The sequence below is a fragment of the Anolis sagrei genome, chromosome 1 (assembly GCF_037176765.1).
Source record: "Anolis sagrei isolate rAnoSag1 chromosome 1, rAnoSag1.mat, whole genome shotgun sequence".
Taxonomy (NCBI): Eukaryota; Metazoa; Chordata; class Lepidosauria; order Squamata; family Dactyloidae; genus Anolis; species Anolis sagrei.
In genome coordinates, this window is record NC_090021.1 from 167498503 (window position 1) to 167512359 (window position 13857).

The 13857-nt window shown below is 40.8% G+C and overlaps 1 protein-coding gene across 1 annotated transcript in view; it reads left to right on the plus strand.

Annotated features, from left to right (window-relative positions):
- PARD3B (par-3 family cell polarity regulator beta) overlaps positions 1-9218 on the plus strand; it is a 656620-nt gene extending 647402 nt beyond the window's left edge. The window contains exon 23 of the mRNA XM_060782892.2: positions 3264-9218. Coding sequence (XP_060638875.2) covers positions 3264-3624 — 361 coding nt within the window. The 3' untranslated portion in view covers positions 3625-9218. The remainder of the gene's footprint in view (positions 1-3263) is intronic.
- The last annotated feature ends 4639 nt before the right edge of the window (positions 9219-13857 follow it).

Below are 13857 nucleotides of genomic sequence, written 5' to 3' on the forward strand. Positions count from 1 at the left end.
TTCGGCCTAGAAATGGAGATGGGCACCACACCCCAGAGTCGGACATGACTGGACTTAATGTCAGGGGAAAACCTTTACCTTTACTACCTACTGATACGCCACCCAGCTGCAGACCAGTATAGGTATTGCAAATCAGTCTAATAAACCACAATTTGTTTGACCAACGGCAAGCACTTTATTTGCATCACACTTCTGCGATTTGATCCTTACATACAAATCCTATCAAGAATGTGCTTCTCATGCATCTGTGGCTTTTACCAAATTAATATTTTTGCATATTTCTTTGCATCTGATCTTGATGCTTTTCTTAATGGAATGAAATGATCTATTACACGTTGCTGAGGAAATCTTTTCTTGGCCCAGTGCTATGCCTGTCTCCTTGGAAGAAACAAGTCCCTCTAAGCACTAAAGTGTGTTTAGGATTAGAGGCCTTTAAACCTTGAACAAGTTGAGTGGTATTTCTATTAAGGCTATGACTGCTACTTGGACATTTCAGATCCCAGTGGGAAGATCTGCCAAAAGAAGCACTCTGTGATAATCTTGCATCATCTCCTGATCCTTGTATCAGGGGTATTACACAGGAACTCGCCCAACGATATTGATCATAAGTCCTGGCTTTCTGTCAGCAGATTAAGAAGGGAAGAAAGGCTAACCATGAGCTTGTGGATATGTGTAGGTATTAATGCATTGGAATTTTTCAATCCCATTGTGGATTTTGCTTGCTTGGCTTTTCTTTGGGATTCTGAAAATCTGCTTTGATCACAGTAGTGACACAGTCATCTGGAAATTATCTCAATTTAGGTCCAATTCCTCTGTGGTGACTGAGCTTCTTTTTCTAGCCTTTCTTGAGGGTTTCCTGAAGAGACAATTGGGAAGATTCATCTTTACTTTTACATTTACTCTATTGATGAAGGAGCAAATCTTATTCCATACTGACAGTTTATGAATGAAACTACCGAGGTGGCTCAAAACTGAATGAAACTGACTGACCAAAATAATCCTATTCCTTCACACAGAGTGTCAGATTTAAATAATTCACAGGATGTGGTGATAGCCAAATCAGTGGATACTCATAGTTTCCCTGACCATTCCTGGTTTCCACAGTCAGTGTGTCCTTCTCCCCCTACTCCCACCAATCTGCACTGATCTAACCAATTTGCAGAGCAGGGTGAGTGAACTCAGGGTTGCCCAGGGAGCTTTCCCCAACTTTTCGCACGACTTTAACTAAAACTTGTAGCACCCATACAGGAATGTGAGAGGCATCATCTGGTTGTATTCTAACAAAGATATTGTTGGGTTGTTGTAGGTTTTTCGGGTTGTATGGCCATGTTCTAGAAGCATTCTCTCCTGACGTTTCGCCTGCATCTGTGGCAAGCATCCTCAGAGGTTGTGAGGATGCTTGCCACAGATGCAGGCAAAATGTCAGGAGAGTATGCTTCTAGAATATGTCCATACAACCCGAAAAACCTACAGCAACCCTTTGATTCCAGCCATGAAAGCCTTCGACCATACAAAGATATTGTTGTTTTTCAAGTTGTTCCTTCTTGTTGTCTGTCTTCAAGTTGTTCCTTACCCTATCATGGGGTTTTATTGGCATGATTTGTTCAGAGGGGCTTGCTTTTGTCTTACTTTAAGGTTTAACAAGGCTTACCCAAAGCCACCCAGTGAGGTTCCATGGTAAAGTAGAGATTTGAACCCTGGTCTCCAGATTCATAGCCCAACACAAAATATTCCTATGGAAAGAGATTGAAAGATGTGTTTGGGAGAGCGCCTTTATGGGTTTGGTTTTGCATATTCAGCCATTATGACTCAAAGAATGGGATCGTGTGATTTGAGAACTACTTTTCTGTGTATTCCTTTTGTACCCCATTTTACATGGTGCAAGTCTTTTGACAGTCAGTCTGAATGAAAACACTGTACTGTCACACTGGACAAAGTCCTGCCTCCCTTTTGTTCATATCCAAGTCTTTTCCCTGACTTGCTTGAGGTGGATTTTTGGTGCTACATCGGAGTAGCCGTGCACCTCAATATTGCTCAGAGAAACCAAGCCTGGCTGTCTTCCAAGGCTTCATCCTTTTCTCATGCAAGCTGGATCAAATTTATGGAGGTTAGGAAAAGGAGTGCAATTGCACAGATTCAGCATTTATTTCACACAATAGCATTTTAAAAAACACAGAGGTAGAACATGTATTTGCAACACACACGCAAGGATGTGTCACGCAACAGGATTTAGGCTAAACTCAATTTTCACTGAGACCTACTAGAAATCACAGTATCTATTTTTGCATCTCACAAAAATGTTGCAGTGAGCCAATTTCTCCATTATTGTTTCTGTAACTGTGGAAATATTTTAGTCTAATCGCTTTGAGTATTTGTGGTTCCTGAGTTGACATCTACATACAACAGTTATTTATTCCGTGTAACACTTATCCTGGCTTTATCCTTATTAGAAGAGAATCCCTCATTAATGTAAATCCTGGAATTAAGACAGAGAAACTACAGAAATGACTCCATAATCAGGCCCCCTGACATTACACTGTCACGTGGGTTGCCTTTTTCCCTCATGCATCAGAGCGCGACAAATACTTTTGGAAGCAGACAAGTTACAGAGATCCCTAGCTTTCCCAGTTACCTGTGTACATATGAAGGAAGAGAGAGAGAGAAACAGTGTGTGTGTCCATCCTGAAACCTTACTGGCATCTGGCCCACTAAACACAGATACTATATATCCTTCATATTTCCTTCTGAGTGTTCCAGACTTTCCATCTACAGGGATTAAGAGAGTTTTATGGACTGACATGTTTGAGACAAGAAAATTGGCCAAACAGCTCTGAGGTGTGAATATTGGTGTACGGGAATCCTTGGGAGGTTTGCTGGGGATGCTGAACGAACTCATCTGTTTATTCTTAAGCCAGCTAAGCCACAGTTAGAGGCACACCACAGAAAGGGTCTTTGTTTTCCATTCTTGCTGAGGGATCGTGAGTAGTTTTGCATGATGAGCCAGGGGATTCCAGTGGTGCCTCTTTGTCAAGGAGCTGCTATGCATGCTCAACTTTTCTGCCTGACATCTTCTGTGTTTTGCCTATCGAGCAGCATGAGACTGGGGAAGCCTTTCTTCTCTTTTGACTTACTTGGGCCATTTGCTACAAAGGCAGGTATTTCTTGCCCCAGGCAAAGGGATAACTTCAAATGAAAATGATGCTAGGAATTCGATTTACAACTGAATGCACACACATCCTTTAAAAAATTATTTCTCTTCCCAGGCATGGACCTGTAGAACCAGTGGAGTACATAACAGGACTACGAGCACCATACAAAGAGAGAGATCTTCCTTACTTTCAAGGAGGCCAGCCAACAGGTCATCCTTCTAAAGGGAGCTATGTTCACTCACACGATGCCTCGAGGCCAGCAGAATTATGGTATACTCAGTATTACCCAACACAACCAGTGTCCCAGCATAAAGGACCCCTTCGGCAAGATGTACCCCCATCACCCCCTCAAGGCCACAGGGTTCTACCTTACAACGAAATGGGAAGAGTGGCCCCCCGTCCATCTGGTCCTGATCACTATCAATATAGGCATCAAGATCCACGGCAAAAGGATCCCATGACTGCAGCTGTATAGCTTAAAGCTGGACTATTCTTCACATCTAACAAGAAGAAAATGGACATCATCTTTCAGCTGGCACCACCGAGCTTGGCTATCCCAGGACAGATGTCCTTTAACTGTGGCTAGTCAGCATCCGGGATATATTCCGAAATGTAATACATGCTCGTACAAAGTGGTACGTGACTTTTAGGTAGCAATATATCGGAGAGTATTTTTTTAAAGTTGCTTGTAGGTAGAAGGTGGTAGATGAAGAAAAAGTGGCATTTCCAAGCACACCACAAAGTGCCATTCAGGGCTGTTAGCAACTGTCATAAGCACATATTCCAGGACTCTTGTTCTGGAAAAGTTTCAGAAAAGGCATCTATCTAATCAGTGCAATTATGTGTGTACTTAGTATAGACCACCTTCAACTGGAGAATTTCCAACTTGAAGGATCCCCTGGCAGGTTAACAAGGGGCTTCATTTGTGTTAGGAAATGTATTCCACTGATGGAATAATGTTTGTTTGTTTTTTTGCAATTTTATCAGGGGTTATCACTCACATTTTAACCTTCACAGTGACCTTCTTCGTTTTCCCTCTGGGGATATTGCATTTTCTGTCTTTCTTCTGTATTGGTCACATATCATGATTCTCTCTCTCATCCCTCCTGCCTTCAGTTTTCTAATATCAAAGAATATAGATAGACAAATGGAGGAGGAGTTTGATAATCTGTAGTTGAAACCAATGATTTGTGAGGGCTCCAGGAATTATATATGCAACAATGGGATGTTTTTGCCTTTGGGTTGGGAGACTTGGAGAGAGCTGGTTCCCCACTGGGAGTTGAAGGCCAAAAACATCTGGGGACCCACAAGTTGAGAACCACTGCACTAGTAACTGGCAGCCCATGGAAGGCCAGACTCACCGCTTGTGGGACATTATTTGGTCCTCACCATTGCTAATACCCATCCCTAGACAAGAAGGATGTAGGGAAGAAGCAGTCATACCAGTAATACAATCCATTGACAGCATACTTATTGGTCCTCCGAGGAGTGAAATTGGTGAGTGTGTTTGCAACATTGTGCTGCTGTGCTGTTTTTGGATTGACCGAGCTGGCTTCCCACCAATCCCAGGCTAAATGTCATACAACATCCCATTCCATGGCAAGAAGTCCATGGCAAGAAGTGGCAGCCTTTTGACATACAGTATATATGTTTCTCCTTAAATACCGTAACTTCCAGTTATTCCAAAAAGGGAGAACAGAGAAGAACAAGGCTCTACTCAAATGGAAACTGGACATTGCTGGCAGACAGAGAACCATTGCTTGCAGGTTAGTGGGAAATGTAGGAAGGCATCCTTTCAATATTCTAGACCTGCATTTGTCACCAAAGCTAACCTAGTTGACCCCAGCATTTTGAAGAAATCCAGCATATCTTTTTAATTCCACAGACTTTGACATCAGAGGCATTTCAGGCCTCTGCTTCAGCCCATTTTCTGGGAGGGAAAGACCTTGGGTCTAGCCACGGAAATGTATGAGGCGATGGGTTGGTTTTCTTTTGGTATGCAGCAAATTAACAGGATTCATTACATAGGTCATCTCATAATTATTATATATCGCACTGAGGGGTCACCTACGAGGCACAGCCATTTATCATTTAGCCTTTCTGAAATGGCTTCATTATACCGGGTGGCCTCAGGAGACATGGCGCATAGTGAATCTATCACGCACACAAATTTGCGTTGCTGCATTTCAGAGTGTCAGCTCTTTTACTGCCCATGAAAGATTCAACGGTTTTATATGGGATCCACAGGCCCTGCATTGTTGTCCTGAGCATTAATATTCAGGTAAGTAATTGAATTTTAACCAAACTTGCAGCCTCAGATTCAAAGTCCGCGAGTAATGATTAGTGAGTTTTGAATCCAAGGTAGGATGACCTATCCTTCCTAGATCTCAATGTCATATACATTGCTAACCAGAAGTAGGGAAATGGCTTGAAACATGCTTCTGTGATTAATTTTAACAGGGAAAAGTCAACAAGAAATGAATTGTCCATGTCATTATCCCTTGGTTATTTATTTCTAAAAATGCACCCTAATGTGAAAGATATTCATATCAAAGACAATGGCTATTTCCAAGAAACGAATTTAATTTCAGGTGGGTGTGAATGAGTGGCTAGAAATGACTTGCAAGACATCATTTCTTGTGTTGCCATTTCTCATGAGTTATTTGCAATCGTTTGGTCCATTTTAAGAGTGGGCAACTGATTTGACTGTTGTGTTAATTTACATAGTCTAAAGTGAATGGCAAGTTGCTGGTCTTAGTTCTTGCATCTTGTTTAGCATTGGAACTGAGATAGACCACTACAGTATAGAAGGAAAATAATGACATTTTTAAAAATATGATATTTTATTAAATATATCAAACATGCAGACATAAAAGAACATGAACAATGTTGATGAACAATGTAGCCGCTGGTACCTACAGTCAAATGGGCTTTGAAAAGTGCTATTTGATAAATCCTGATCTGTGCTAAGTTTCCCCACTCAAACCTTATGAAGCCATTCAAGACCTTCTTTTTGTATTTGAATTTGCATTATTATTTTTCTTTTTGCTCTCATTTCAGTTCCTTCTTTCAGGTATGCAGTACATTTTGAAAAAAGCACATAGTGTTTGACACTTTCTGTCTTCTTTACCACTTCAAACTATGTCAGGTATTTGCTGTGTTTATAATTTGCTTGCAAACACTGACCCATTACTCAGTACTCTCCACACTGAGTGGCGAGTGTTTGACTTTTCTTAGTCGAGTAGAGCCAAGTTGCCTTTCTATCAGACCAGGGTCATGTAAGCAAATCTTGGGAGTCTGTTCCCTGTGTTTCAACTCTCTTATATCATGTTAGACCTTGTCCCTGGAATCATTTTTTTAAGAAATTGGCCTCAGGAACATACAAAGAAACAATCAACAGAAAGTACCTCAACTTTCATAAGAAGCAGGATAGGCATAGAAGTTCTTCAACAAAACCACTTTTACAACCACACTTACGCCTATGGTAGTTGCAGGAAAATCCACATAAACCAAGGATTCTGAAGTTTTTTAAAAAAATTGACAGCAGTACGATAAGGGTAGAAAGACCCAAGCAATGAAGACATTAAAAAATAGTGTTTGCTTTTGTGTAATCAGAACCCTACAATAGATTGGGATCCTTCATTAAAAGAAACCAATATCGATGATGTTGACTTTATCTCGCCTCAACGGAATTAAAGGAATTAATTCTGCCTTATAAACTGCTGCCTCTTAACCTTTTCTCGTGCCATATCATTCTAGTTTGCAAAGATAATTGACAGTGTTTCAGAAGCAAGGGAGGCATCCAGATTGGATGGCAAGAACCTGTCTAGGTTATTTACGGCTTTTGCTGCTCAAGGCTCAGTTGTTTCTATGTAACCCGAAGTGCCCTGTAAAATTCCCATTGACTGCAGTGGCGCCATCTGGTAGGGCAAAAAAGGTCAAAAGGAGACCTTCTCAACCATTAATCTTAGCCAATGGCTTATTAAAGAGTAGTTCTGTGTTTCGAACAGTAGGAGACTTCCTCCTCCCTGCATAGATGCAACTGAGTAGATGCAGGTGCTTCATATGTTACAGATAGCTGTGGGGCAGAGGGTGAAAACTCTTGACCCCTCTTGTGGGGACAGGAACAAAATGAATTTCCCCTCATCCGTCCAAAGTGCCAAATTTCTGTCTGAGGGGCTGGGAAGCACTTGACTGGTTTAATTGATTCATAGAGGTAGGTAGGTGTGTACTCATCTAAATATACATGTGTGTGCTGTGCATATATGCGGAGAGAGAAAGGGACACCTTATCTGCAATAATGTCAAACAAGCTATCTTAACACCATATTGCAGACCAATATGTAGTGCACACATATCTCCCAAGGTGCTATCGCTCATGGATTAAAATATACCACTTGCAAAAACAAAAATGCATGCAAACTGAGTTATGAATTGTTTCCTCCCTATCGTGAGCTTCTATATTTTGGAGATGTTTCGGATCTGAAAAGGTCCTCTTGTATTCTATAATGCCTTTATTCAAGTTGCGTAAAAATGTGCCAATCTAGAAGTTAAAATCTCGAAGGTGAATGTTGGTTTTTTGGGATGGTTTAGATTTAGACTTCTGGGAAGGCTACTGAAAGCACCTTCTAGGTTTCAAGATGGTGATAGGTTGCTCTTCTTGGATATGTCCACAGCATGGAAAGTCCATCCATCGTGTGAGTAGGTAGTATGCCTCCCTGAGACCCCAGGCAAAGCGATCTCTTTCACTACAACCCTGTTTTGACTTTGCATCTCCTTCATAGTCATATATGCAAACTTAAATCCCCGTTTCCTACATTACCTGGTACCTTTGCTACTTTTTCCTATTTTGATTAAAAACCAGGAGTGAGCAATAAAAACAAAGGGGCACTTAGCTTGTATTGATGATCAGATTAGCTTTTAATGCCTTACTCAGAAGCAGAGTAAAATGACCAGTTAGAAGTATCAAGCTGCAAAACATGGTCTTCTCAACCTTACCCACATTGGGGTCTATTTCCAAATCAATCCTCTAATGTGGCTAAACAAAAATGTTAGGCAGCCATGATGGGCTTTCTTTCATAGCTGGCTGTTTAAAATATGCCAGAGATAGTCCGATTGATGGTGGGGAAACCACCAGAGTAGCAGAAGGGCATGGCTACCAACACTGGTTTCAGACTAGAGGTGTCAAGTGCCTTACTCTGGCCTTGGGTGTTATTCCTTGACTTAAGCGTTGCACTTGGAATAGAGACTTGGCTGACAGCCCAATACACTTACTGGAAACACCAGTGTACTTTGGATCAAACTCCAGTTGCTTTTTTAAAACAAGTGGATTGTGCATGATCAACTAAAGGTTTAATACCAGCAGTTCCCTGAACCACTAATTGGTATTAGACTGCAATAAAATGGGGAATTAACACTAAGCACAGCAGTTGAGAAGGTGGCTTTCTGGGAAGTCTAAAGGCCAGGGAACGGAATTAGGAAGCCGACAGTTGGCGTTCTAGCTCACAATGTTAACCAGAAACAGCTTTACCTGCTACATATTTTTGTATAATATGAAAGTGCTACCTCCATCTTCTTTCCCCTCCTCTCTCTCATCTGTATGTATCTGGAGTGATTTCCGTCTTCCTTGTGGGAACTAAGAGTTGATTGTTTGCTCTCCCAGATCAGGCACTGAAGTATATAACTTTTTACAGGAGTATTCCTACTATATTTAATCAAGTGCTGTTTTGTTTCTCAATGCAAAATGTAACATTTTAATCCTCAATTCACAAGATGACTGTTTCAGATGATTTTGGATTTAATCCCACTGATTTCTGGGAGTTTGAACTGTAATAAGAGTTGCCCCGGTTTGCACATTGTCACCCTATCTATACTTGCGTTTTGTTTTTTCTAATCTACATTTGTGTGCATTGACTTGTTTAAAAGCTCTGAAAGTTTATTTTAGGAGGAAGTACATTTGTTACCACAAGATCAAATTTGACCTTTTATTTTGTTTTTGTTATATATCACCCTATAAATGTTGAACAGTTTTATTTTGCATTAAAATAAAGGCTTTAAGAACAACAGCCAAGTCACGCTTGTAATCTTTTGCTCCTTTTCAGCCCCTCCTGCCGTGATCCCCTTTTACCTGGAATATGTTCCGCCTTCTGCTCCCTGTATGGACTCTGCTTGCCTTATGGCAGAGATTTTACAGACAGATTTTACAGGATGTGTGTGAATTGTTTCAAATGCCATTTGGTATGCTTCCTTTGAACCTCTTAAAATTCCTGAGTGGGAGGGGGAAATACATTATAGTCACCCCTTCACATTCACTGGGGTAAGGGGTGCAGGACCTCCATGAAAGTAGGGGGGGAAAGACTATTATTTTTACCTGAGATAACATTTCTGTTGGACCCTTCTCCAGCACAACTTCCAACAAAATCGCATTGGAGGACTAACAAATGCCTAGAGAAGTGTTCTCCTTGGGAATCTCTAGGTCCTGCTGTGCAACCCTCACGTGGAAGTTGACCAGAGAATCAAATTTATGAATACGCAATCAAATCTGCAAAAGTAAAACAGTCTGTCTATGCTATTAGTCAAACTGAGCAAATTCTTCCTTTTTCAAAATCAGGTAACTGGATTACTTTTCTTCTGATTGTATAAATGCAAAATGCTAATGCAGAGCTTTCAAAACATTTCCGAACATATTGGTGACATGATTTTTTGTGACATAGTAATTGAGTTTTGCTAGCAAAGTAGAGGTTAAACCAACCCTTTATAAGATTTACGGACACATACATTGTATTAACGTATCTCATGAAAACATTTAATTTATATTTTTAACTATATATGATTTCCAAGATTTTTGTCATTTCTCTTTATGTTCACACCTACACACTAAGTCCACACTGCCAGATGATCTGGCATATACAGAAAACCTGGGATCAGATCCTGGGATATAGAGCCTGTCTGGAAAGGCCCTCAGATAATCCAATTCAAGTAAGATAGTGGGTTATCTGCTTTGATAATCTGGATTATATGGCAGTGTAGAAGGGGTCAGAGATGAATTTAAGTGCAGAATTTTATACACACCACTGCTGCTCCAAGGTGTTGGGTTTCATCCCTAGACTGTACATTTTTGTGCCATCAAGTTTCTTGTCCTCAATGAGTAGCTAGACTAGAGACAGGGCTAAAATGAGGGATTCCTCCCCCCACATTGCTATGCACATTTTCCTAAAGGGCTGCATCTTTCCTCTTCACTGCTAGCCACTATCTCTCCCCCCCCCCCCCATTTATTTATTTAAATAAATAAATGATGTAGTGATGGAATTCTGTGAGGGAACTTCCTCTTAAGTTTAAACTGCCTTGGTTTGACCATGTGGTCTCCACCATTTTAGGTACTTCTGCTTTTCTTTCTTCCGGTAAGGACACATTTTGCCTCTCTCTAGGCAAAATGTAGCTGCATGGATTTTTTACCTTCTTCAGAAGATGAGATTTAGTAAGCAATTTAGCTCCAAGACCTTTTCTATCAAGAATGTATTACTTTTACTTCAATATTTTTGAACCTAAAGTTCTGACCCTGCAATCCTAAGCCATCCTGAAGAATTGAAGCTTATCCTACCTCTCCACACATAAGTTTCAGCTGGTTAAGAAGTTTACTCCTGCTAATCTGCTATACTTATGGTGGAATTGCCCCAACTGAAGATTATTTTTGAGTCTTAACAACTCAGATTCCCCAACACAAGGATAGACACACATGGCATACACATGGAGGCACACAAACCTTTGTGCTTCCCCCACAACCCTCTCCTCCTTTATGGTGCCTTCTCAACAGCTTGCACTGACATCTGTCACTGCTGGGTAGAGTTCATGGCCTTTTGCTACTGCTGTAATGCATACTACAATACAGGTCAGAAGCCAGGCTGGCACTGAGACTATCACGAGGCATTTCTTTTGAAGAACAAGGTCATTAAGAATTAGATGTAGTCTTCTTAGTGGACATCCATATCACCAAGACAAAGGTTAGGTTCTACACAAGTGCAGGAGGACTCAAACCCAAATCCTAGCTCAGGCAGAAGCTTTTGGAAACATTCTGCACATGTGCAGCTATCATGTCCATTCAACTGAATGAACACAATGCTATGTTACCACTAATCTATATATATTAAAATGTAATGTTCATTTGTGGGATTAACATAACTCAAAAACCACTGACACCAAATTTGGACACCATATACCTACTAACCCAAGGAGTAACGATCACTCCAAAAAATTGATTTTGTCATTTGGGAGTTGTAGTTGCTGGGATTTATAGATCACCTACAAATAAAGAACATTCTGAACCCCACCAATGATAGAATTGAACCAAACTTGGCACATAGGACTCCCATGACCAACAGAAAACACTAGAAGGGTCTGGTGGGTATTGACCTTGAATTTATAGAGTTGTAGTTCACCTACATCCAAAGAGCACTGTGGACTCGAACAATGGTGGATCTGGATCAAACTTGGCACAAATACTCCATATGCCCAAATGTGAACACAGATGGAGTATGGGGGAGAAAAGACCTTGACATTTGAGAGTTGTAGTTACTGGGATTTATGGTTCACCTACAATCAAAGAGCATTCTGAAACCAACCAACAATAGAATTGGGCCAAACTGCCCACACAAAACACCATCGACCAACAGAAAATACTGTATTTTCGGGTGATCTTTGGTGACCCTTCTGACACCCCCTAACAACCTCCACACAAGGGGTCCCGATCCCCAGGTTGAGAAATGCTGCCTTAAGACCATCCAGTCCAACTCCCTTCACCAGGGCAAGAAAACATAATCAAAGCCCTCCTGACAAAGAGACATGCAGCCATAGATATAGATAGATAGATATGATTCACACACACACACACACGCGTATATGCATATGACAATATAATATCATAGATGGTGGTTCGCAAAAAAGCCTGGTGCATTATTTAAACTGTTATGTTTATTCATATCATGATCTGATCACCATACTCAATATATCCCATATGCATGGGGATATTGGGGTAACGATACAAAAAATTTGCTAGGGTAGACCCTCTTTCACTCAGCCTCAGCCTCCCCCCCCCCCCCCAAATCGAAATCCTGGCTACGGGCCTGGTGACGCCTAAAGAAGGACAATAATATGTTGGATATTGCAGAGTAGGCAAACCAGACCATCTTTACATCAACACTGACAAAGAAACAACAAGAAGTACTGTTTACCCACAAGCATAAAGAAATTACATATATTAGAAACCAACACTTTCTCATTACTTATTTTCCAGATCACCAGACTGGGCCACAGCAACATGTGACAGGGGACGGCTAATTTCTGAATAAAAATAGTTAAGGTCCCCTTTGCCACCCCCGGCAATCAGGTTCCTTTGGGGAAAATGGTTAAATCCCCACAACTTTGCCAACTTTTGAGAATTTGTGGCCATACAAAAGACACTATTTCAGAGGAAGGAACTGGCCAAACTACTTCTAAATGGCACTTTAAAAACCCTATGAAATTCATAGTGTTGGCCAAAGTCAACAGGCAACTTGAAGGCACATGCAGACAAAGAGAGACACATTTATGTCATACATAGAAGTTATTTCTTCTGTGAAGGGGAGGGGGAGATAATCCTATGCAGCAGCCGCTAAAGTGATATTTTCCCACTATGAATTCCATTATGAATAAAGCATTTCTTCCTTTCCAGTATGCAATGAGGAAGCCGAATGATGATGAAACCTCAATGCAGGAGCATGAGAAGGTCTTCAAATCTACCAAGGTTGTGACTGTATTCATTAAAACATATTCAGTGCTGAGGAAAATCCGGGACGTATATACACAGAGTTTGACATTTATACCCAAGGCACAGGCAACATTAAGTTGGGTTTAGCACATATTAAATGATAATCTGGGTAGACAGCAATTTTGAAGGGGATTTCTGTCAAGTATGTTGCACTTTTAGCTAAATCTACATAGGTAGATAAAGCGCTTAATGCTTTAATTCCCCCTTTCCGGGTTAATAATCGAAACAGATGAATCAAGAGAAATGGAAACAAGAAAGCTTTTAAGAACAAAGAATCTGGTGACTGTGCCTTTTTTATAAAAGTGACTTTTAAAATTGGCTTCTGTTTTCCTTTAGAATTTCCTAAAGAGGCTTGAATGCTAAGATAATGTAAAAATTGCAGAGGAGGCTTTTGGTTTTTTGCAGTAGTCTCCCCCCTCCCCTTCGGCAGGCTGACATTTGTATTACTAATCCCAGCAAAACTTGAAAGCACTGCAGTGTAGTATGTTCTCATTGCACAATGGAGAGTTGTGCCACTTTCACACATGACAGTATGTGACTTGGTGAACCAAGTTTTTGCTCCAACTGCATTAGGGAAAATGTAAAGTATATAAAGCCACTATCAGCCATGAAAGCCACCAGCCACCCCATTGTTAGTATGGCACGGGAAAAACACTTACTATACCTCGAAATCTGACCTGTCAAAGCTAATGGCTTTAGCCTAGACGTCTTCTCCCTGGCATGCTGATGTTCTGTCGGTAGAGGTTTTTATTATTATTATTTAAGCGAAAGAGAATTTCATCCAACTTGCAATTTGAAGAGGTACAGCTCAGTCAGGGGCTTTCTCAAGCAATGAGAAATATGCCATAAATCTCCCTGTCTTATTTTGATCTGGTCTAACTCACTTGCTGATTAGTCCTAACAAGGA